General features: G+C 39.0%; 1 protein-coding gene across 4 annotated transcripts in view; it reads right to left on the bottom strand.

Moving 5' to 3' along the window:
- epha6 (eph receptor A6) overlaps positions 1-27,055 on the bottom strand; it is a 245,183-nt gene that overhangs the window by 158,922 nt on the left and 59,206 nt on the right. For all 4 annotated transcript variants that reach the window (XM_054786681.1, XM_054786683.1, XM_054786684.1 and 1 more), the window contains exon 2: positions 16,785-16,849. In XM_054786681.1, the coding sequence (XP_054642656.1) occupies positions 16,785-16,849 (65 nt within the window). The remainder of the gene's footprint in view (positions 1-16,784; positions 16,850-27,055) is intronic.

The following is a 27,055-nucleotide window of genomic DNA, read 5'->3' as shown; positions in this document are numbered from 1 at the left end:
AGTGAAACACACACACACACACACACACACACACACACACACACACAGTGGAGGAGCATGTGTAGCTATAGACAGTTTAGATAAGACGAAGCCTCCCAGGTAGAGGAAATCTTGCCGCACAAACACACCCAAACTCAGTCAATACAGAACATTAATTAAAAGTTGAGTTATCTTTTTTATATTCTAAACAAAAAGTGTTTCATGTATCTCTTTAAAAGCTTCCTTGGGGTCGTTTGTGAATGTTAATGGTGTTGGCATTTAAAAAAAAAAAAAAATGATACGAGACTATTTTCTGTTGTGGAGCTACCCTGCAGCAGACCTTTAAAAGTGTTTTTGGAGTGTACTTCAGATCTTCAAATCAGCACTTCTTACTGGAAAGTGTAGTCAACCACTAGAAGTCAATGATAAAGATAAGTTTAGCATCCCAAATCGCTGAAAAGGTCATCGCTTTCTCATTTTCTCCCAAACCTAAATCATTGAATTTGTCTGACAGACAAGAATGGTTATTATTACAACTTTTTGCATTGACTTTGCTGCAGTAGTATTTCAAAATGTACCATGAATACTAGGATAAATACTATTTCACTGTTATAAGAACAGCATGAACATACTAGCTGATTATTTTGTTGCATCTTTCACTTTATTTTTTATAGCACACCAGTAGTAATCCCTCGTTTATCGATGTGAAATGGTTCCAAACCCGGCAGTAATAAGTGAATTTCCGTGAAGTAAGATTCCTTCTTTAGAAATTAAATAGTTTAATAGTTTCAAAATATAGTTTTCAACATACATGAAATAACAGCCCTATGATGGCCTTTACACTCGTATTACCCAATATAGTAGACATAATAAGACATAAATAAAACTCGTGCTTGCATGTATGTGTTGCCGTAAATGTGTTCCGTGGGGGAGTTGAGTGCCGGGCAGACAGGTCGTCAGGGGTTCAGAGTGGATTTACGGCCGCAATATTAGCCTGTGTTATTATTTTACCTGTTGTGAGCTAATTCAAACCTGCAATAAAAACTGTTGTTCCGGCGATCAAGTCTGCTGTCTCCCCAACATTACAGTCACATTACTGACACCTAGTGACCAGTGTAGAATGACTAATAACCACCGAACAACATGAACAACATACATTTTTGAAAAACTGTGATACAGTGAAGTGATTACTGTGCCTGGGATTTAGATTTTCATTCGCAAAAATTTTGTGCAATACTGAACGAAAACCAAGCAAGATTTTGGCAAAAATTTTCAACAAAAATTTAATCATGCATTTAAAAGAATAAAAACGGCTAAATGAACTAAAATATAAATATAAGGCATTGTGATGATTTGTAGTATTCTACACTGGTCACTCGGTGACAGTAATGTTACATTAATGAGACAATTGCCACCGCAGGAAGTATTGTACAGAACATGAAGTAAAAAAAGAAAGCAAGGAACTCTCCCAATGTGAATGTGTGAGTTTACATTATGTCTTACTTATGTCTTATTTTCTCTTATGTTGTGTATTGGGGTGTTTCTTTTATTGTCTAAAAGGATCTAATAATGTTACAAACAATATTTAGAAGGGCGTAAACAGGTTTTATATGCTCTAACTACAATTACACCATTTGTAAATAGCAAACCTTAATTCGTGGAAATTCACTTATCATGGGTCTGGAACCAATTAAAAGTGATAAATGAGGGATTACTGTATAATCTTGCACAATGCAGTGTGCTATGTGCATCTTTTCTGTGCAAACTTTTAGGGATATTTCATTGAACATTTTCAACGTGCACCTGAATCCAGCACTGCTGCTATGAGGACCCCACAACCAATTCCACAGCATATTGTCTCTTTGTTTTCCCAAGCTGCCACTCACTGTTGAGAGAAGGCTGTCAGAGAAACAGACAGATGTGAATGCAAGGAGAGATGTAATAAAAACTAAGAGATAAAGATGATGGGAAAGTGTCACACAGACAGGAACAGTAAGTCTCACATAAATATGCGCTGAGGGAAGCAGTGCTGTGTAATCTTGTCTTAAATGTTCTTTCAGGGAAACGTTTCTATAAGAATATGAAAAACATTTAGAAGAGGAAAAAAAGGTAAAAAGTTTATAGTTAAGTTAATATTTGTTGCGCAGCGGTTTTCCAGATACAGTCAACAGTACCAGGATTCAATTTAAAGCTAAGGTGAAAATTGATACTGAAGAAAAAAACACACACAAAAACAATTCAATCATAGGTCGCCAAAGAGTGTTGCAAAGTATCAAGCAATTTCAGGCATCCTGTGATATTTTTCTCATCATAATATTTTCTTTTTCTGTACTCAGTATATAATTCAGCAGCAAGGCAGAAGGTCAATCTCTCATACTTTTTCTTTCATGCGGGCCTTTTGCTATTTTGGAAATAATACGTGTCCTCCTGGAACTCCAGTTAGTGTGTTCAACAAGGTAGAATTTGCTACTGGCTGAAGAAAAGCTAAATGAAGACTTTGGAGTGGCCTTGTCAAAGTCCTGACCTGAATCCTATTGAGATGCTCTAGCATGACCTTAAAAAGGCGGTTCATGCTGGAAAACCCTCCAATGTGGCTGAATTACCACAATTCTGCAAAGATGAGTGGGCAAAAATTCCTCCACAGCGCTGTAAGAGACTCACTGCAAGTTATTGCAAACGCTTGATTGCAGGTGTTGCTGCTAAGGGTGACCTTTTAATAATAATAACTTCTCCCTTTACTAATCAGAAGTTTCATTAAAAAAAACTGCATTTTGTGTTCAGTTGTGTTGTCATTGGCTAATATTTAAATTTGTTTGATGATCTGAAACATTTAAGTGTGACAAACATGCAAAAAAAATAAGAAATCAGGAAGGCGCCAACACTTTTTCACACCACTGTAATTTGGTGCTTTCAGGCATCCATCCAACATGTTCTCCCGCTTATCCTGTTCGGGGTTACAAGGAAGCTGGAGCCTATCCCAGCTGACTTTGGGTGAAAAGCAGAGGACACCGTGGATCGGTCACCTGTCAATCACAGAGGTCATGAGGTGAAGTAATTCCTCTTCATGAACCAAAACATTCAGCTCAGGCCTGCTTAGGCTACATATCCCTGAAGTGTGTCTTACCTCTATCATCTCTCAGTTCTTTTGCATGGATTATCCATGAGTGTTTTGCAGCTCTAGTTGTGCTGTGTGAGTGTCTTACGAGAAGCTATTAGAATGAAAATACGCTTAACTAATACAGTCATCCCTCGCTACATCGTGGTTCGAACATCGCGCCCTCACTCTATGGTGTTTTTTTAAAAAAATAATTAATTAATGAATGATCTCTATTATTAGTTTAAAATATGAATAGTGTGCAAATTGTGCAGACTTTCAACTCTAAAGGTGTGATGATAATATCAAACAGTGATATATCTGTAAGTCGAGTTTTGGCTGAAGCCACATCGTATACCTAAATGAAGCCTTATGTGTACACAGGACACATAAAGAACATACAAAGTACAGTAATAAAACACTCAATACAAGAATTTTAGTAATTCCCAGCAACCTTCTCATCTCAATAATAAAACCAATACACTGCTTACTTATTACTGTTACATAGAAACATGCTCAAGGATACTGTAGCAGTTATGTGCAGTGTGAAAGAGTTTTTTTCATTTCTGACTGTATGCAGAGAGAACAGTATAAGTTGCTGATGTTGTTTTGGCGTGCCTGCGGGCAGTAATAGCCTGTTGATCGACCACTTCGTCAACATCCTTACAACGTTGGGGTAGACAATGATACAATGATCTTTATCCTGAAGGATGGTCGCGGTAGTCGGGTGTTGAGACTGTGTGGCTGCGTGTAAGCCGCGCATCAGTTACTCTCCTGTCATAACGAGTCTCGTGTTTACAGATGAAAATGAAGTTTTTAATTAATCTTTGGGAGCGTCTCCGTACTGTAACCACGGAATGCTGCAACCCCAGGACCGCCTGTACGGTATGCGCTAAGACATCCTAAGACATGGGTACTGCGGGAAATGCAAGAGGTGGGATTTCGGTGATATGAAATCATCTGTCATGTGTTTATTTCATAATAAAGGACGCATATAAAGAGGAAAAAACACAGGAATGCATGCTGCACCATTATTTAACATTGTGCTATCAATGCACAGATTCACCAATCTGTCTTTCTAGTGAAATTAGGAGCGACGTCTATTCTGCCCAAAACCACTTGACTCCAGTGTGCAGTGCCTGCACTCGCCTGACTGGAAATGGATGCAGACAATATGGGATTGTCTGGTCTTTTCGATCAATCAGGCCAGAGAGAGCAGCACACACAGACAGAGAATGGAGCAAGTGGTAAAGCAGAGCTTTCAGCTTCCCCTGACTTTGTATAATATGATAAGTGCATTTTAGAAAGCTTGCCAGACTAATTGTTCGACCCCAGCGAAACCTTATGCTTGTAACAGGCACCATCCTCTGACCCCAAATACCACAACCCACTTTCTTGTGTGCAAGATCCTCAAGAAGTCGGGGCAGTGAACTGAGACGGAAACAAGATGTTTCACACTCCCATTCATCCTTCTCTGCATGTAATGTAAAGCTGGATCTGGGTATGTACTGTATCAGTCTGAGACAATTAAATCACATCAACATATTACCTGTATTTTAGATTAGTTTTGATTGTGTTAATGTCCATAAAAATGTCTTTTCAAATACACATATTACATATTAGACATAGCACATTAGAGCCATAATTTATACTTCAAAACATAGCATTTCAGTGAAATCATATCTGAATCACAGACCCTAAATAGCCTAACCGTGTATGATTTACTGCCGATCTGCAAGTGACGATGTATCTTCCATGCATCCACAAGCTTGCTTTTTATTGATCATATTGATCGCCAGGTATAAAATGTCATCTTTGCATGGATCAATCTCGTTTTTCTGTATTTCCATTTCCCCAGTCCCATTTGAACGCGTCAAGTGGGATTGTCTTCAAATTATTTTTTTGCTGGTTCCCTGACACGCAGGCATTAAAACAATACAACAGGTGAAGATGGAGCATTTTGTTCTGTTATGACATCAAAATACAATAAAAGTTGTGATGTGCGAGTATCTTCCTTTCCCCCTGACCACGAAGAGTGTGACGAATGGATGTGTCAAGAGCTTGATGGAGCGCCGTGATTGCTCTGCTAGGTGCAAGGCTATTACACGACAATATAGGCAGCTGTGGAGACAAATCCTGTTTGAATCAACCACACTTAATCTGAGAGACACGACAAGATGTTCCGCAGAGCAAGCGAGCAACTGAACGACTGTGACCTGACAAACAAGTGAGAAAATATATAGTATGCTTTGCTTGATGTGAACCTGAGTGATATTTCTGTAAGTCATTTTCCAATGAATAATTGCTTCGACCTACAGTGTTTTTGGGTGCACCCCTTCTGGCGCCAATCTGTACTTTTGTTCATCTTTTTCTTTTTTAGCTTTTCCGATTTGACATCGCCACAGCGAGTCACGTTTGGAAATTGTATAATTTGTATAATTGTATCATTTGTACAGCTTCTGCTTTGACTGCTTGGACAACAGCAACTGTTGAACTCTGATGAAAAAAAAAGTGTCTAACGTCTCACTCGAGTGATGCTGGGAACACCGAGTGTTGGTAGGATTGCAAGGTTTATAGTGTGTCTTTCTGTGTAATTATCCCATGTTACAATGTGGACACCTGCGGTTTATAGACAAGTACGGCCTATATACAGTCATGGAAAAAATTAGACCACCCTTGTTTCTTCAGTTTATTGATCCATTTTAATGCCTGGTACAAGTAAAGCTATAATTGTTTGGACAAATATAATGATGATAACACATACAGTATAGCTCATAAGAGTTTCATTTAAGAGCTGATATCTAGCAACTTCCATGGTTTTCTTGATAATAACCAAAATTGCTTACATTCTTACATGAATAGATATAAATATCCAAAAAAATTTAACACTTATGAGCTATTTTTGTTGTAATTGTTATATTTATCCAAACAAAGGTACCTTTAGTTGTATCAGGCATTAAAATGAACAAGACACTCATCATTTTTTATGTGCAATTATTTTTCCCTCTTTAAATTTGGTGGGTGCAGCTTATACTCAATAGGGTGGAATTTACAGTAAATACAATACTCCTTGTTAGTGGTTGTCCTTGCTATCTTCAGTCAAGTAAAACAAACATTCAATCAACTCAAGCTAAAGCGCTTCGACCTTGAGCTGTAACTGACTTGCTTTTTTTGTGTGTACAGTGTGTTTGGTAGTGTTAACACGTGAAAAAGATTATGATCGTTCCAAAGATTAAAAGGATTATTGCAAATTATTGCGATGCAAATTATGGAAGTGTCTGGATGCAGAATCCTTAATGGCAAGGATCCAGCAAAGACTGAAAGGACCCAAAATCGGAGAGGAGTGGTGCAAGGTCGTAATATGTAAAATCTGGTGAAACTAACTACTCACACTCGGCCATTGGTACCGAAGGGAATGCCGTTTTTTAATACTCTTAAAGATAGCAACAATGTCCTGTAGTGCTATTTGAAATTTGCGATCAAAGAAAACCAATGTTTGTTAGTAGTCTGCTGCCAATAAGATGTTGAATATGGCTGTCCTGTATCTTGTTGAGGTTCAGAAAATGTTTGACTGTAAGTAAAATGTGCATCCTTGCTGTCTATTTAATTTTCATATTTGGATAAAATCATTAATGCTAATCGCTAGCGCATATGTGGGATTTTCAAGGTATATTAGTATTGAGCTAGCACATTTGTTGAAATGCATTTTGTTGATGTTGAATGTCACAGAGGAATTATGTTGTATTTTATATAGGTTTAATTGACATGCTTCATTGCTGTATGTGTAGTTTTACAGTGGTTCAATGTAAAGCCTTTGAAATGGAACTCAACTAAACCTGTTGTCCGTCTGCTGAGTTAGCAAGGAGAGACCAAACGTTCAAGTTTTTTTTTTATTTTTTAAACAATTTTGAGTTTGGAGACAAATATGTATTGTTCCTGGAATTAACTTGTTATGTGATGGTTTTATTTTGCATCTCAAATTCAAACCACACTGACTTTTCATTTTTGAGAAACTGGATATGAAAAATGTCAGCGCTTGTCATTTAGGGGTGACGATGGGTCCCGCAGTCAAACCAGTTGAGAACCGCTGTTCAAGACCATGCATTATAAAAAAAAAAAAGTAAAATGAGATTATTTCATACAAACCAAAATCTAACAAGAGTTATTTTTTTTTCTTTTTAATAAACAACATTTTTTTTGGTAACACATACCTTACTTCTGTCTTCCCTACAGCGTCAACCCTCAGCGGACTCATACTGCCTTATTATTGTCTTGATTTGTGACTGGAAAGCTTCATTATAACAATAAACCTACTCAGGACTCATGTGATATGTACAGAAAGGTCACAGACAACAGTGAGCAGTCCCACAACGCAATCACTGATTAGCAGGGTGGAAAATTGGTTGAATGTTGCAACCGGAAGAGCGTAGATGGTGGACATACACTAATGTGACCTTTTACCTCAGTTACAGCAAACATCTTGGATGAGACATTCAATTCATCAGGGATTCTTTGAAGGTCATGGTGAAATTTTAACAGATCATTTGAAGATAGGTTGAGAACTGTCAATGGTAGAGGTAATAAAAAATCCTCCACTATGATTAAGGTTTGACCTCAGCTACTTCAACCATATTGTGTGGTATGATGTACAAAATCAATACGCTTCTTGATTTCACACAGAGCAACAAATCCATGAAAGACTGGCTGAGGGTTGAGACTGCAAAATGTTAAGAATAAACCTCCCCTTCCTAATAGTTTATGTGTTTTGCTGAACTAGTATTTCCAAAGTACTCCATTCCAGCAAAGAAAGCACCTTTTGTCATACAGCAAACACAGGGTGCCGCTACTTCCTGTATTCATGTATTCATTCATTAAGCTCTGCACCAATAAGCCTCTTTCTTCTCTCCCTTTCCATTTACATCCTTCTAGTACCTCCCACTCACCTCCTCACATGGTGAGGGTTAGCCCAAAAAGCTGTCAGGGTATGTTCTGCTGTCAGCGAGATGCCGAGTGGGAGCACATTAGCTATCGGCCTCAGTGTGTCCCTGAAAAGAAACAAGCCAATTAAGGAATCCCCTGCCACTGCTTAAGCCCAGTTATGGCAGAGGTCACCAGGATGAATACTGCCATGCTAAATCATCATACCTTTTTCAAAGCCTCCATAGGGGGAAGCTGAGTGATTCCGGATTATTCCTCGTTTTTCCAGAATCTCTGCTGGCTATCACTCAGTGTGCTGTAGGAAAACTTAGCTCAGATAAACAACGCTTTCTCTCAGCCTGTGTGTTGTTATTCACTACTATCAGGGATGGAGAAAGTGCTTTGAGATAAGACGCGGGCTGTTGTTAGACACTGCAATAAGAACATAAAGGATTACAGTTGGGTCAAAGGTGCAGAGGCCTGGGGTGCAAAAGTATTTGTGTATGTAAACACTCCAATACTGTATGTGCGCACTGTCATTTCTCATTTACATCATATGGAATCCATGTTTGACCATTACATCAACCGCCTTTTCAAAACTACCCTACAACCTCCAACTCGGAAGGTCTCGAAGGTCTTACAGTTTTGAAGCATTTGGTGGAAATACGCCTTAAAATTGAAAAAACACAAAACCTTAACACATATTGTGCGATACTTCGGTGCACCGCATGGCACTAGCTCAGTTCAGCTTGCATCAAAAGGCTTCACTCGAAAAAGTAGCACTGTTCCATATACCTTTACAGTGGTAGTGCCCTATGATTTCCACTGAATCGCGGACAGAATGAAAAAGTAATCTACTGTTAAACGCAGAATCTTGCAGAAAATGAATGAAATGCTGACACTGTGAGGAGAAGGAAGGTTTGTGTGGGGAAGTACTCGTGGCATAATCTCATCGTTAACACTAACACGCCCCCTCCTGAACTAAACATGTCGACACGGCAACCTGAAGCACCGGCAAACGTTGGCAAAAAAACGTAGAATATCCTCTCTTACGGAACATGCATGGAAGCTACCGGGGTTAGCTTAGTTTAGCAGACCATGTTAGTGCGGCTATGTGTGTGCGGTTGTATGAGTGTGTTTACACCGTGTTGCGTTTTACCGCTTGTTAATACAAACGAGTATTTTGCGATGCCCACTGAGGTCGTGCAAGTTCTGAGTGAAATAAGGACAAGAGGCACGGCTCGTCTTAACCGTCAACAGACATGCTCAACACACACAACACACTTCTGGCCCTCAAAATAAGAGCGCTGTTCGCCACATACGGTCTAATTGTGTAAACAGCACAAGGGTGTCACAAAAAATATCTTACATTAATAACAACTGGACAACAACAATTGGAATAGCATTGGTGACTACGTCTTCCCTTAACCACAAGCACGCTCATTACAGTTTATTGAGGATTTTGTAGCAATGTGTGCTGAGGCTGACATCTTATTAGAAATGTTAGCCTAGCTCCATCTCTTTTTGAAATACTGGGCAAAATTGGCCAATGATGTATTGTATAAATAAATGTCAAGATTTCTGTGTTTAATTAATGGACATTGTATTTACTGTCACAAAAGTACACATTTTATGCTGATCAAAAAAGTATACAAGGTAAAAAAGCAGAATTTTAAAAATTAAAACGTAATTTTGAAATAAATACAATGGAATTTGGGAAAAAATAGAACGGATTTCATAGGGCCCTACAGTGGAACACTGGTTAGCGTCATCAATGCGTTCCTTAAGGTCCAACTCTGATCGAGTCAACTTTTCCCATAAGAAATAATGCAAATCCAATTAATCCCATACAGAAAGTCAACAACATTAACACAAAACCTGTTTTTATACTTCTACAATTATAGCTTTACAGTCAAAAAACACTTTGAAATGCAGATAAATGACGAATGAAAGGGATAAATGAACATTCTACCTCACTTTTACTTTGATCAAAGATGTGACTGTGGACAAAGACGCTGATGTGGCACCAATATCCACTCAGGCACAACCTTCGTGTTTTGCAATGAGTTATTTCATGTATTCAATAGTGTTTCTCACCTTCTTTATCAAAATGTTGGCACTGTATATCTTAACGTACATTATCGTCGGCATGCGTGAGAATTCATACATCCATTTTCTACCGATTATCCCGTTCAGACTCACAGGTGAGATGGAGCCTGGCTGATTTCGCACGAGCGGCGCCGTACACCCTGAACTGGTTGCCAGTCAATCCAAGTGCTGCAATCAGCATGTCAATACTGGTATAGTATTGTTATCCCTGAAACTTCCAAAATAAGGTGCTCCGGTCTTTGCTCCATTCTGGATGGCCTGCTTGGCCACGTACCCACAAGGAATAGGACTTCATGCGGCTCCTCAGCCCTTTTTACGTTCACTCCAGTCAGTTTTCCACTTCATTCACCCTGAGCTTCATTCCAATTCAGCATATCTCTCAACATGGAGACAAAACCACAGAATAGAGACTTGACATTTCACATACTTGACAAAAAGGTTTTTCAGTATTTCCTTTCAAGAAGAAAAAAAAAGCCACTGGCATCGCAAGTGGACTATTCAGGTGCGTAAGTGGCGCATTACTTTTGGTGCACCGCAATCTTGATCTCAAAAATGTATTTATTTTTTACTCTTTGTTTCTCTAGAAGGTTCGGTCTATCTATAAGGACAGTGATGCAAAACATGCTTGAATTATCCATCCATCCGTTTCTATATCACTTGTCCTTATCAGGGTCCCTGGTGAGCTGGAGCCTAACCAAGCTGACTTTAATGACAGCGTTATAGCTTTTCTGAAAAAGCAAAGCACAATGGGTGTGATTTCTGCCTGGTTTCTTGGCGGAATGATTGTATAAATTATTTCCTTCAACTAAATTAATTAATTTAGACGACTTCCTTGAGGGAGAAAAAATATTAGCATTAATTGAAAATTAATTTAAAGTTAATTATATTTATGTTACATGCTACACACACACACACACAAATAATAAGGTGGCTGAGCGCCTCAAGCGTTTTGAGTCCTGGTCCTTGCTCAAGGACTGTGCTCGGGAAGCAAACTGGTACCGCACCAATTACATGATATTTTGGTAAAGGTTTACCCTTTATACCCATGCCAAGTCCTCGGCTACTGCTGTCCTAAAAAGCATATTTTGAAAGATATAAACTTTATAAATGTAGTGTTTACAATGTGTGTTTCATGGTTTGGAACATAGGGTTGTAGATGAGTCAAGCCTTCATGGGTGAATATGTTGTCTAATGCTGAGGATATCCCCACCTTCAGTAAATTCATGAATAAACATGACAACAGTGCCATGCTAATGGGTTTTCCCTGACAGTGATTTAAAATAGGTCCAATTTCATTCCCAAGGACAATTGGCATAAAATAACCACAACGCACAAGGAGTTGAACCAAATGTAAAATTGGTTTGTTTAGTTGGTAAACATTAGATCGGAACTGTCCAGAGATGTCTTGGATATGAACCTATGGGGAAATCCACTGATAGGACGAGGAACGCTGAGCACAAATAATCAATTGACTGAGGCAGCTTGGTTCTCTTTAGTGGAAGCTACTTCTCATTCCCAACAAACATCCAATTGCTTATATAAAAAGGATGTGCATAGATTTGAAATCAGGTCCAATTAGGTCCAAGCAAACTCATCCTTGGGTAATCACGCAAGACAAGTTAGTGCAAGTTTTACAGGCTGTCGATGGGACATTTTCATCGGATTTGTTGGACGTGTTCAGTGGTTATCACAGTTTTTAATCACATTGCACGACTGCATGTTTGCGGGTTCCTAAATTAACTATTCGTAGCAAGATATGCCAGGAGTAAACAGATGCATGTGTAAGACTTAAATCATGTATGTCAAAGCATGCACGTTCAACTGAGAGCTGTTATTTCATTTAGATTTCCCTCTGCAGGCTGCATTCTGTATGTCTTGCTCTTGGTACTGAGAATTCTCCCTAAAAAAATAATAAAATTCAAATCCAATGAATTCGTCCGGGAGACGCCATAATATTAACACAAAGGACTTTTACAATTAGAGTCATCCCTCGCTACATTGCCGTTCAAACATCGCTCTCTCACTCTATTGCTGTTTAAAAAAAATATAAATAAATGATGGCTGTTTTGTGGTTGACTATGGCCTATCATTAATCAAAAATATGTAGATTATGTGTATTTGTTTGCCTAAATTAAGCATTTGTCAAGCATAATGAAGTAAAATCCAAATACAGTACAGTATAACAAGTACTCTAAGTAAGTAACAGTACAGTAACAGTAACTAAGTAACAGTACTCAACTTGTGAATGTAGTATCCTACTTTGGTCACTAGGTGTCAGTAATTGTTAGGCGACACAAGCAACAGGAACAACGTTGGAACATGCTTTTATTGCGGGTTTTAATCTCACAACAGGCACAATAATAATAATAATAATAACACAATCATAATAACAACACTAGTTGCTGTAGAGGCCATAGCCCACAAACAAGCTCAAATGCAACTCTGAACCCCTGTCACTTCCTGTCCGCCAGCCATTTTGCCCTCCAGGTAAACCGTATTAAATGGCTTATTTTGTCTCATTATATATACTACATTGGGTAATATGAATTTAAAATGACTATGGGGTGTTATTTCATGTTTATATGTCTCGAATAATGTTTTAATAAAATGCATTTAGAAGATCGTAAACATGTTTTTTATGTCATAACTACAAAAAATACATACATCACTTCCCGTCCGCCATCAATTATTCTCCTCTCCAGGGTAAACTGTTTTAAATGGCTTATTTTCTCTGATATATTCTCTCTTATTTACGAATGTAAAGGTGACAATAGAGGTGTTATTTCATGTCTAAATGGCTGTAATAATGTAAAAATAAATGGTTTTAGATTTTCATTAACAGGTTTTCTCCGACATAAGTATGAAAATATTCAATATATTAATATTGAATCCTATTTTGCAGAAAATCACTTACCACGGTCAGGTCAATGCAAAAAAAACAATTCAAAATGCATATAAAACATATAAATGGCAAATGAAAAGAATAAATGAACATTGAACCTCACTTCGACCTTTATTGAAGCCGCAATTGTTGGCAAAGACGGCTTTGACGAGCAGCAACGGAGAAGTAGAACAGAGATCCACACGGACACTAACCTCCTGTTTTGCTGTGAGTTATTTCCTGCATTCAATAGCGTTTCTCACTTCTTTACCAAAATGCTGGTGCGCGCAACTTTCTTTGGCTCTATTGTGGCTTCTTTTGCAGATGTGATCAATAAGAAAAGCAGACATTTGTGGCGTAACTGTGTTAGTTAGCAAAGAACTACAGTGTCAACCAAACTGTGGGACATTGACTTCTGGTTCCAGTTTCCATTTTGTTAGCATGCTAATAGGCTGCTAACGACGGCGTTTTGTGGTAAAAATACATTACAAACACAGTTGGAATCACACAGCTTATTTATAACGGGACAAAACGTTTACTGAACCGAGGCAAAATTTTCGACGTAAACCAAAAAACATGTTAACCTATGCTAACTGAGGTCCCACTTTATCTGTGCCTCATTTTGCAATATTTTTTTTTTTACAGATTTATGTATTCAGTCTCTTTTATCAAAAATATTTTAAATTGTAAAGAGACTTTGTGAACATCCTGTATGTTTACACCCGACTGCAACACCTCTGGCAGGCAGCTACAAGCTGCAGTGCTGTACTGGACAGATACCAGGGTTGTCTAATATGGTGGGGATTGACTTCCTCATGCTAGCTCCGAGGAAGAAAGGGGGATTTAGACTATTTTACCTCCCAAGATCTTCACACCTTCCCTCAGGCCCTCTCACCTTGATGGCTTAAATATTAATGTAAAATCTGTGGATGGTGGATGAGTGAGGAGGGGAGAGGGCTGACAGCTTAATCATGGAGGCAGTGGCCTCCCCCTCTCCTTTTGCTCAATGCTCTGGCTGGCTGTCACCACGACCTACATGATGTAATCACCTCCATAATGCTGATATGGGCTACTGTGGACCTTGCATGGTGAGAGAGGAGCACACAAGACGGGGGTGGGGGGGCCTTAGGGATTTAACAGAGAATCATTGAAGTCAATATCCACTTTGCGAGAGTCTCTCGTCTTTAAGATGCTGCAGTGCCCGCATGCAATATAGTGTTGTATACACAACAGTGTGCAATAATTGCTGAAACTGCGATAACCAGAGACTTTCAAAAAGTTTAGCGTTGTCCCTTTGCAGCAATCCCTTGTTTATCGTGGTTAATTTGTTCCAGACTCAACCGTGATAAGTGAATTTCCTTATTTATAAATCAAATATTTTCGTAGTTTGAGCGTAGAAAACCTGACATAAAACCCTTACAGCCACCTTTACACTCGCAATACGCAATATAGCAGACATGATAAGAGAAAAAGACATAAGATAGACTCACATTGAGAGAGTTCCCTGTTGTTGTTACTTTTTACTTTCAGTTTCTGTACAGTACTTCCTGCGGTGGCTGTCGTCTTATCAATGTAACATCACTGCCACCTAGTGACCAACGTAGAACACTAAATATTGCAACATGCCTTTGCATGCGTCTTCTGAAAGCCTTATTTTTGTGTTTTAGTTCATTTAGCCATTTTTATGCTTGAAAATGCATAATTTATGTTACATTTCCTTAAATGTGCATATATTTTTTTACTAGTGATAGGCCATAACCTACCACAAAACATGATGATTTATTAATTCACATATTTTGGAAACCAGTGATGGAGTGAAGTATCGAGGGACGACTACGCTGTCGTTTTGAGATGATAATTTACCTCATTTAAAATTCTCAGTGAAAGTATTGTTTTTTTATATAGTACAAATCGATTGCTGACAGAAAAAATGCATGCCATTAAAATGAAGAAAACAGAAAATGCATGTTAATCATAACACAATCCAGAGAGTAAACTGCTGCAAGGACAGGAATTGGGGGTCGGGGGAGGGGGGGGGGGGGTCGAAGCCTTTCATGAAAAAATAAGATGTGAAAATAAATGGACAGAGAAGAGTAATTTACATTTTGAAAAGAAGCTCAACAGAAAAACCGAACGCGAGACCATTTCAACAGCTTGTGGCTATATAAATGCACTTGCAAACTTTTAGGTTGAACTGGATTGCACTTTTACATTTTGGGAGGAAGTGAAGCTAAACAGCCACATAATGCTTAGTTAATTGTGTTGCGGGTGAAGTGGTGGCAGTGGGGTTGTGGTGTAGGTAGGCATATGTTATGGACAACAAACACAGGTGCATTTTACTGTTATGGACGGCATTTTTAATGCATAGAGATACCATGACGAGATCCTGAGGCACATTGTTATGCCATTTATCACCAACCATCACCTCATGCTGCAGCATAATAATTCACGGCAAGGATCCGTACACAATCCTCGGAAGCTGAAAACATCCCAGGTCTTGCATAGCCAGCATACATGTCACCCATTGAGCATGTATGGGATGCTCTGGATTGGCGTACGCAGTATTTGAAGCAAATGGTGGTCACACCAGATATTGACTTGATTTCTGCACATTCTGGTGGGGCCTTTTAGTGTGGCCAGCCTACGGCACAATGATCATGCTGTGTAATCAGCATCTTGATATGCCGTGGATGAATTATGAATTAAAATGCTCGCTAACGCAGATTTAGACAGATTTGTGGACAATATTTAAAAGAGATAGGCCTTATTGGCACGTTAATTCTAACGATATCTAAATATCTAAATAACACTAACTGTAGATAGGCACAGGCCTCTTGCCTGTCTGTTTTTAAATCCTTGCTTCAAACCCATTTCTTTTCTCTGGCCTTTGAAACTATTTGAGGTGTCGATGTTATTTATTGTATTTTATTTTGTTTTAGTTTAGATTAGAATTTTTATGGTTGTCTTTAAAGTGCTTCAAAAATCAAGTTAGATTGGATTTTGTGTACATAGAAAATGTTGTAGATCTTTTCTCTTGAGATCTCTTGAGTTTAACTCATGAAAAATGTGTGTTTTATATTTTTGTTGAGTATAAAATCATCACCTAAAACCTTTGTTTCATCTTAAAATCCTTTTCTATAAATTATTTGTAAATAGTGTGTGGATGTATGGTTCCAGAATGTTATGTTATTATGTTGTCATTTATAGTTCCGTTTGCATCATGCTTGTTGTTGACATTTTCAGTCGGGTTGCTGTTGTGCTTGAGGCACCGCGTCTGAGCGAAACGGAAATATCCTTTTTGGGTAGCAGACTGTCATAAATACTGCGTTAGGCGCAGTGCATGCAATCGTTTTTCTCTTGTGTTGGTGTACTGGTAAGCAAAGGTGAAATGAGGGCCAAATGAACACTGGAATGTTATTCACTCGGCTTTACCCGGCTGTGCTGGAGATACAGTATGTCTTAATATTTCCCTTTCACATTATTATGGCCGCTGCTGGGCATTTGGACTGATTGCCAACCTATTAGCCTCCCGTTGGCTCAGAGAGAGTGACATATTTGTGTGGCTCGATTGTGACGTAAACAGGAAAGGAATTGAAAGGTAAAATTGAACCACATTTTAAAAGGCTCCTGAGAGATCTTATCTCATTATTTGTTTCCAAGTTACCTTATTTCCCAGGGGAACACAGGGGTCTGACCGAAAACAAAGATGCACATGTAACCAACACTATAATCGATCTGGTCGATGTGACAAAGACCACATGGAAACAGACTGGAGTGTAAATACAGCAATGTCAGAGGACTTACCCCATTGATAGGATATGTCTTCCAACCCAGCTCTCCAAGCACAGACGTCGTATCCAGCAGCACAACTGAAATGACAAAGAGGCGCAGGAATCCAACCATTAGCCATCTGTCGGCGCACAAAAGTTCAATTTTCGCACTGGAAATTGAAATATCAGTCATAAACATGTTCATTTAGACATTTTATCATAACAGAAATGAGTTTCTTTGGATGAATATTTATCAGCGGGGCAATATAAACATGAGCAGCAACATTGTTGCCACTTGCCGCACAATTTTGGGACTGATAGATTGCACTCAGATTGCTGTTAACAGTCCATTCCACGTCCCTGCCATCCACCTTTTTCAGGCGTTTTCACCCACAATAACTACTTCTTTCGTGTGTGACTGAGATGTAAACTGGAATACATGTAAAAATTAAACCCTTTGTATTAAAATATGTTTAAATGGCATAAATCAGGCAAACCATGTACATTCAAATAAATGGGGATGCCCTTTCCAATCCAATCCTGATACCTGAATTTCGATATCTGCTGATACCGATACCAGAGCTCAGTTTGATTTAATATTATTGTTATTTTTGCATCTACAGACGCTACTGACGAAGAGGTGGTCCATCAACATCCATCTTTTTATTGCAAAAACAAAACTGTCTACTGTTGCCCGAACTACAACAAAACAACATCAGCAAAGTCATCCGTCCGTGTGTGCACAAAGCCACACACACACTGTCAGGACACTTGTCACATTCACAGGCGATCGAAAATCACAAAACTCTATAACACATTGCTTTATTGAACATTGTTGGCCGTTGCCGCACCAATATCAGCAAATATAGCTAAAACAATATGAGCAAACTTAGCTGTCTCCGCCCGTGCAGCAGCACACACACACAAGTGCTGAGTCTGACGCGTGAATTGCTTCATAGGCAGTCAGAAATCAAAAAACTCTTTAACACTTTGCCTTTTTTTAAGAAAACAGAAAATTTTGTGTTGGCCGCAAAAACGCCAAGGATACTGTTTTGGCTACATTTGCTGATATTCTTCGAGCTACGTTTGCTGACAACAACAAGCTGACAACACAAAAGCACAGACGCGGCTCTTGGATCAGGAATCTCTGCAGGGGGTATCTGAAATTTCCGATGCGTGAATTATACTTGTATCGGAACCTGATACAGATACTGGATCATGGTTAAAGTGTGATTCAAATGTTGTGCTGCTCAAGAAACTAGTGTTACGTAAATAGATGTGTGCGGTGTATTTTAGCTCAATTAAAATTTTGTGTTCACTTGCAGCTGTTGAAACAAATATGAGCATAATTCAGACATAGCTGCAAATGATGATTAATCATAATTAATTCATGTTAAACCTGTGATTAACCTGATTGAACATATTAATCAGTTGACAACCCCCCCCAAAATAATCCTACATAATTTAGATGTTACAAAATACGATTAAAAAAACAAAATATACATTTCAAGTTTTCACAAAACGATTTTAAGACTTATTTCAGACATAAAGTGGAAGACGTAAGTGTTTTTCAAGCATCATAAGTCATGTCTGTGCCGTGACAATCCAGTCTCTAAATTTGTCCTTGAGTGACCATCGAGTGAAACTCTTATACAAGAGCCACACACACACGTACTTTTTTTTTCTTTCCAAACGTCTATAATAGTGTTTTATAACAATGTCTGCTTAGAGCCGTGAAAGCCGCCTACGGGGGCAAAAGGGGCTTATTAGACTGACACAAACCTTGATTAGTGATAACATGTCCCGGGTAAATCATCATTCACATGACAGTTATGCTTACGCTTCATATATTATTTAATAACTGACATTTACATCTCTGTGGAAGTTTTTTTTTGACAAGATTGAGGTGACCAGGGAGCAAACGTGGACATTTTTGGTGTCAGCTATAAGCCAATCGAGCTCTGATGGTGATTATCTTACAAAAAATGGTGCTGCATCTGCTCAGTGAGGTTTTTTATCGGGTTTGTTTGCTCATTGACGTATGCCAGCCCACACGAAAGCTGATATGGGAAACACTGCAATGACACAAAGTAACACCTTGCATCACATCATGTTATTACTTTGGAAACCAATAATGACTGTCTTGTGCTCTCGAGGAGGAGGTGGAATCAGGCCTTCCTCAATCTTCCGTAGCGTCACTTCTTTGCTGCTTTTAAACAAAACTGTTCTTTTAAAATGTTTTGTGTAGTGTTTCATATAGCTGACTTCCAGCTTCTCAGCGTTACTTGCTGGGGCAAGTAAACACCAACACTGAACTAACAGTGGTATTATCACATGGTGATGGGCAGAGAGGGTAAACACACACAGGGCAACTCCTACTATGGGGAATAATAAACTACCACCATCATCCTGATGTTTAGCTATTATATTATTATTATTATTATATCTTATTCTTACACTTTTTGTGCAATGAATGCGGCAAAAACCGCAAGAAGAACCCCCAAACAAGTTACACTGTCGGATTTGTGATGTTCAGGAGCAGAGCGGTATTTATTTTTTGGAACAATTTGTGTAACCATGGCGATGTTATTGGCGAAAAAGTGAAAAAATTGGCCACTTGATTCGGCGCACCTGTTCTATTTTTAGAAACACCGGCAGACCAGGAGAAATGGCAGAAACAGCAGGATTTGCCTACTTTTCAAAGACTTGTAGCTCAGGGATGCGGTCACGTAGAAACACGCTGAATGTCTCAGTTTTTAGACACACTTCTCGACTCCCTCTGCGGCTAAACGTTTTTTTCGTCAGATGTTTTGTTTTGGCTATGTCGTCATCAGAAGAAGGTGAGCGCAGAGCTAAAATCCACCTCTTCCCGCACTCTGGCTCAAAGTGGAGGAAGCCAAAAAATAACATTTTTTTTTTTTTCCAAACAACTCCTCCTCCTCCTGGCCATACCGTTCAAGCTCGCTTAATGTGTTTTGGTGAAAACGTAAACAATTTCGCCCTGCCTCCAAAAATGTCACTTTTATGGCTGAGATGTCAGCGGATTGCCTTCAATCGCCTCTTGAAGCGGCAAAAGTCTGAAAATTCTCCCATTGAATCTAATATAAAAGTGCCGTTTTTTCCTCAAAATCTTCAATTATTCTATGTTTTTAACCCGCCCTATTTTGGCTATTTCTCCACCGATTTACAATATGAGTAGATGTATGCGTAGCCTAAAGCTTCTGGGCACTCACGGTCATCTTGTGGTGTCAATATGTCGAATCGTTTGGCCGTAAGAAGCTTTTGTTCGACATCAAGTTTTTTCATACATTTCAATAGTTTTGCTGAATCACTGTCAAAATGGCCGATGCCTGGTAGAGTTGAGTTGAATTCCCGCTTTTTCTCTGCCCCTCCCAACTGGAAAATCCTCTTTTACTCGGCCCCTCCCAACCGGAAAATACTCCTTTCCTCAGCCCCTCCCTCCTAATACACCACACTAATATACTTAATGTGTTTTTTTTCATACTGTTATAAGCATATGTACATAGAAAATGTCATACTCAATAAAACAACTCAATATTGTCATACCTGACCATGCTAGCTATTTGCATGCTAAGCTATTAGCATCTTAGCATTGAATTGGGAGTCAACATTAAGGCTCCTCTCAATTTTGCCAGACCTTCCCCAAGACCTTTGGGAAAATACTCTGTGGTCTGACGAGACAAAAGTTGAAAATTCTGGAAGGTGTGTGTCCCATTACATCGGTCATAAAAGTAACGCCGTATTTCAGAAAAAGAGCATCATATCAGTAAACAGTAAAATATGGTGGTGGTAGTGTGATGGCCTGAGGTTGTTTTGCTGCTTCAGGACCTGGAAGACTTGCTGTGATAAATGGAACCATGAATTCTGCTGTCTACCAAAAAATCCCAAAGGAGAATGTCCGGCCATCTGTTCGTAACCTCAAGCTGAAACCAACTTGGGTTCTGCAGCAGGACAATGATCCAAAACACACCAGAAAGTCTCTGAATGGCTGAAGAAAAACAAAATGAAAACTTCCTGACCTGAATCCTATTGAGATGCTGTGACATGACCTTAAAAGGTGCTTCATGCTAGAAAACCCTCCAATGTGGCTGAATTACAACAATTCTGCAAAGATGAGTGGGCCAAAATTCCTCCACAGCGCTGTAAGAGTCTCATTGCAAGTTATCACAAATGCTTGACTGCAGTTATTGCTGCTAAGGGGGGCCCAACCAGTTATTAGGTTTAGGGGGCAATCACTTTTTCACACCGGGCCACATAGATTTGGATTTTTTTCTCCCTTAATGATAAAAAGTTTCATTTAAAAACTGCATTTTGTGTTCAGTTGTGTTGTCATTGACTAATATTTAATTTTGTTTGATGATCTGAAACATGTAAGTGCGGCAAACATTCAAAAAATTAAGAAATCAGGAAAGGGGCCAACACTTTTTCACACCACTGTATATGATTAATATTAGCTATATTAGCAAATTCAGCTTTAACAAACATAGCTCTCACAAGCTTGTCATTGTAATGATGAAAATAATAAAGGTATTAGTATTGTAATATAGTATTTATATGTATATGTATCCTGTATGTATACATCACATGCAGCAGAGTGATAAATTAATTACACAATCAATGAAAATGAACGTAATACATTTGCCAGCCTCCATATATTGCCATCTGCATGCGTGTCTGTTTTCATTATGTGTTCAGCACCTAGACGCTAGAACAACGGCAGCCTTCGAACGGAGTGAGTATGTCAGTTATATACTTTAGGTGCTTTGTCTCTGTGGGGGTAAGCGGAGCCGCTAGCATACACACACGCACACACACACACACACACACAGTGCAGCAAGTGAGCTTCATGGGGAGCAATGCAAGGTAACTTAGTAGAAATGAGTTCGTAAATACACAGGACTTGATAGAAACTGTCCTTTGTGCCAATAGATAGTAATCACATGAGGCGTGGATGAACTTTATCTCAGCCATGGGAAAGATGGACATTTTGGGACACACCATCAGTAGTGTACCTTTGAATCAGTGGGTGTTTCGGCCTTTCAACACAAGACACACCTCATCAGAGGCGGCCAATTACAGGGTGATCAAGCCTGAGCCTGTGTCCCATGCCCAATCATGAGTAGAGTAGTGCCAGGAAGGTGGGGGGAGAAGTGGGGCGGGTCGTCGCTCAGCCTCCTCCCTTCCCGCCACACCCTATCCTTGGGTAAGGGCAGGAAAGGAGTGGCTTTCAAACTTCATTAGGCTCGTCAGGTGGACAGGGAAAAAGATGATTGCAAAGCAAAATGCCACAGCCCCCTTATGTGTATATTGGCTTCAATACAAATGAGCAAGGTGAGCCCATCAACAGAGATGGACTGATGGGCTTACCTCAAACAGATCCCTCCGACCCATTTCACAGCGCACCTGCATTGATTTGTGACTCTGTTAAATAAAAAAACGTTTTTTCATTGTACTTTTCTTGTAATTAATAATAATATCTTGTCTCGTCTTCCAATCTTGTGTATCATATCGTCTTGTGAGCGTGGTGTCTCGTGACACCTCAGTAAAGACTCCCTTCCCAGTTTTATTTGATCATTTCATTGAAACAGTAACGCAGAAACTGCATACCGTAGAAGGCTCAATGTATGAGCCGTAAAATACTAAATGTCATTCAGAAGACTATCTTTGAAAAAAAAAAAAAGTCTTGCAAACGGCAAGTACTAAACTTTTAATCACTTTTCCCCTCATAAATGTGAACCACGAATGGGCATTGATTCATTTGAAAAAGTACTTGATGATAGTATGGATTTTGCATTGATTTAGCATTAAGCCTGGTATGCAAGGCTCAATGTTGAATTTATCTCATTGTTGTCCTCTCTGTTCTTCGAGCTTGGTTTAAGGGTTGCATCATGGTGGCCTGATTTGGATGAGCTCCCCCTTCTCTCTGTGTCTTTCTTTGCCTGCCAATGTCATGTCAGGGCCACTGCCAGGCTGAAAATACTAGCTGGCAAAAGCCAATGGTTTAATTGGGCATCATTAGGCCACTCTGTGCTGCTTACCTGCCCAGTACCGACCCCGGGGGCTGGCCTGATTACTGAGGGCTGGCCTGGTTGCTCACACACCGCAGTGAGCCTTTTCAGACTTTGTTATGACTAAAAAACAGTCGATATTTTAGGGATTGTACTCATGACATCCAGGAAACAAAACTAACAGCGTTTGAAATGAATATTTCAACACTAAGATTACAGTAAACTGAAACAAGGAGCGGCGTAAGGACTTTCACTATCCGTGTGAGCGCCAACATTTGACCTCTAATTGCGACCTCAGCAGGCAGATAGCAAGTTCTCAATAATGACTGCAGTTGAGTTCCATTTCAGACCCTTTACTTTGAAGCGCTATAAAACTGAACTAGACCTGCAACAATTAATCCATGAATCGATGATTCACTGATTATCCAATTCTTCAAGAACCATTTTGGTATTCGAGTCATTGTTTTTTCATTTAAAATATCCTCAATCATCCATGAAAGCAGACCTATTATCATATTTTAGGTTCATATTGATTTGGTCTGTCTGGGGCTGGGGTGTACAAAGCATTTGTGGCCCGTGGATGTTTTTCATAGGCCTGCGGCACATTCTAAAAAAGAAAACTAAAACCTCAAAAAATAAAATAAAAAAACAGCAAAAATGTAAAAATAAGCAATAATTTTACAAGAATGAAGTGGAAATAAAACATGAACAAATTAAATATTAAGAGAAAACAGCAATCTAATGAGAAAAAAATCGTAATTTTATGAGAATAATGTTGTAATATTACGAGGAAAAATAACGTCATTTTAGCAACATAAAGTTGAAATATTCAAGAAATCCATCCATTTTCCTCCACTTATCCGGGTCCGAGTCGCAGTGGTAGCTGTCTCAGTAGGGAAGCCCAGACGTCCCGGTCCCCGGCCACCTCCTCCAGCTCCACCGGGAGGACACCAAGGCGTTCCCAGGCCAGCTGTGAGACATAATCCCTTCAGCGTGTCCTAGGTCTGCCCCGGGGCCTTCTGCCGGCTGGGCATCCGGACTAGATGCCCGAGCCACCTCAACTGGCTCCTCTCGATGTGAAGGAGCAGCGGCTCTACTCTGAGCTCCTCCCGGATGACCGAGCTCCTCACCCTATCTCTTAGGGTGAGTCCAGCCACCCTACGGAGGAAACTCATTTCAGCCGCTTGTATCCGCGATCTCGTTCTTTCGGTCACGAACCCAAAGCTCATGACCATAGGTGAGGGTGGGAACGTAGATCGATCGGTAAATTGAGAGCTTTGCCTTCCGGCTGAGCTCTCTCTTCACCACGACGGTCCGGTACAGCGACCGCATTACTGCAGACGCTGCGCTGATCCGCCTACTTCAATTCCTCCACCTGGGGCAGGACCTCATTCCCAACCCGGAGGGAGCAATCCACCCTTTTACGACTGAGATTATTTTGTTTGTTTTCCATAATATTACAACTTAAAAATATATATATATATATATATACTGTATATATATATATGTAAAACAAACAAAATAATAATATTTTTGGGAAAATTAGGCTGTGAAAAAAGTAATTTTACAATAATAAAGTCAAAATATAGTAGGAACAAAGACATCATTCCGAGAAGAAAATTTACAAGAAGATGTTGTAAAATATTGTACCTGGAAAATTGAAAACAAAAATCTAACAATAAAAACAATGTAAACAAGAATAAACTCATAATATTATGTGGAAAAATTGTGTCATTTTAGGAGCATAGAGTTTAAATTTTTAAACCAAAAAAAGTGACAATATTATCAGAAACAAACAAAACAAAATAAAGTTGTCATTTTTTAAAAAGGAGGGGTTGAAAAAGTTATATGATGAGAATAAAGTCAAAATATTATGAGAATAACGTCATTATACAAAAAAGAAAAAAACAATTATGAAGATTACTTAAGAAGAACGTTGGAATATTTGGGGAAAAACACAGCAAAAATGGGGAAAAAGGCGCAAAGACCAGCGTTTATACACTTTTTCACCTAAATCACAAAGCTGGGATGCATTTTTTTTTAATACATGTAACTCCTTAGCATATCTACATGTGTTGGTTCAAAAAATATCGAAGTAGCCCCTGCATCCTTTCATTTTTCAGTATGTGGCCCTCGGTGGAAAAGGTTTTGACACCCCTGGTCTTGGGCCTAACCGATTACTCGATTAATCAAAACCACAAGCTTCAGATGAATCAACTTCAAAAATAATCGTTAGTTGCAGCCCTACACTAAACACACACATACAAAGCATGTCAGTTATAACTCACATAGGCTAAAAATAATATCTCTGTGACATTCAACATAAATGAAAGGCATTTAAAGAAATGGGATAGCTCGAGGCTAATTTACATTGGAAATCCCATTTAGGCGCGAGCAATTAACGTTAGCGATTTGCATGGCAATTTCAAATACCTCCAAATATGACAACCACAATCGCCAGTGACCCTAATGAGGGTACGTGGTATAGAAAATGAATGGATGGACGGATGTTTAACTGAATCTTAGACAGTGAAGTGGGTATAGTCATCATTTTGCAAAACATGAGGAAATGTACTTGTCAAGCAGTTTTATCAGTTTGAATCCCTCTGTACGCATTTAACTATATTGTCCATGCATGTACACACTCATAATTTCAACTGTGCATCTTCCCTTAGCAGTGTCCGCCAGATCTCCCTCAATATACAATATAGAGTATATCCATCAATTCCCGCTCTCCACAGAGTTATCTTTCAGGAGGGCACCCACAAACAAGCCTGGAGCAGGCGGTCCGCCGGGAGTTCGACTGGTTTGATATAAATAGAACATGAGCTGGCCAACTCACAAATAAATGGAGCTCCAGCAGAATGATGACATCTCCTGTCTGGCCTCCAGCCCTTGCACGCCACACAAACACCCTGAAATAGCAGCATATCCATCGGCACTCGCTTCCAGGTCTTACTTCATGTAAATTTGCATTATTCAGACATCACTGATACTGGCTGACAGCGAGTCTGTACTGTCAACTGGAAGCAATTTAGCATTTTACCCAACACTAACGGTACTTTTTGAGTAATGAGTCTGTGTAGAGGAAGATTGTCCCAAATGCAAATACAGTGTATGACACAAGTGCCCAATTTGAATCCAAAAATAATACACATCACATTTTGTACTTTGATACTTGATATATAACTTTTACGAAGTTGCTTTAAATGTAATTTCTCAAAGTCAAACCACAGGTCAAGCCACTTGTTTAGAAAATGTAACATTTCCTCATGGTAGAGGATACTTCTACTGCATAGTAAGGTTTTCTAAAGTGTGTCATAAGGATGGAGTGACATTTGCGGGCTGACATAATACACTAACGAAAACACAAGTTATACCTTAAGCACACCAGGTAGCAGCTAAGACACGTAGATGACTCATAGGCACAATATTAGACTTTGAAAACCCCGAGCTTCCGCACAATATCACAGTTCAGTGCTCACTGGTGGGAAAAAAAGGAATAACGAAGTCATTTTTCGGACATTTTTTAATACTCACATTAATTTTCTTGGTAAACTCAGCAACACAAAAAGCAAAAACGTATTTTGTGTGTTTTGTTTTTTTGGTTAAAAAATAGTAATGATAATAGCGATGATAGTAATAGTAATAATAATAATGTTAACTGCTTTGATTGTATGGAAGAATAAGTAAACAGTGAATTAGTGAATTAGGAAGTGAACAGATGTATTAGCAACTGATGTGATACGGAGAGGGGGTCGGATTAAATAAGCTCTCTTTCTTCCTACTCCTTTTCAGACGTGTGGAATTGTGAATTGTAACATGAAGCATTCAATGTAAACTCAATGTATGCATGTTCGAAATAAATTAAACCATAACACAACCAAAGTGTTCAAAATCTTCAAATGTATAAACAAGTCTAAAATGATGAAATAGCTCAGAAAATATAAATATATGAATCAGATGTATTTTATTGTAATTAGGGCTATCAATCAATTAAAATATTTAATATTTAACATTTTTATTCAGATTTAACTGTAGTTTGTGCAACCCTGTAAGTAAGAACGTTGGGTTTGATAAACTGTATCTGTAGATTTGTTCTTACCAAATATCATTACATCACTACTATAAATAAAACATAAAAAAATTGAAAATAGAGGCGGTTCAGTAGTACAAACCATGCCTCCAAAGGGTTTACTAACAGACAAAAGCCAGGATCTTCAGAGATGGTAAAGGGCTGGTCATCCAGCGGTATCATTTTCATGATGAAATCACA

Source organism: Dunckerocampus dactyliophorus, chromosome 9, assembly GCF_027744805.1.
Source record: "Dunckerocampus dactyliophorus isolate RoL2022-P2 chromosome 9, RoL_Ddac_1.1, whole genome shotgun sequence".
Taxonomy (NCBI): Eukaryota; Metazoa; Chordata; class Actinopteri; order Syngnathiformes; family Syngnathidae; genus Dunckerocampus; species Dunckerocampus dactyliophorus.
The sequence above is the reverse complement of the archived record's forward strand: the minus strand, read 5'-3'. Positions and strand labels throughout refer to the sequence as shown.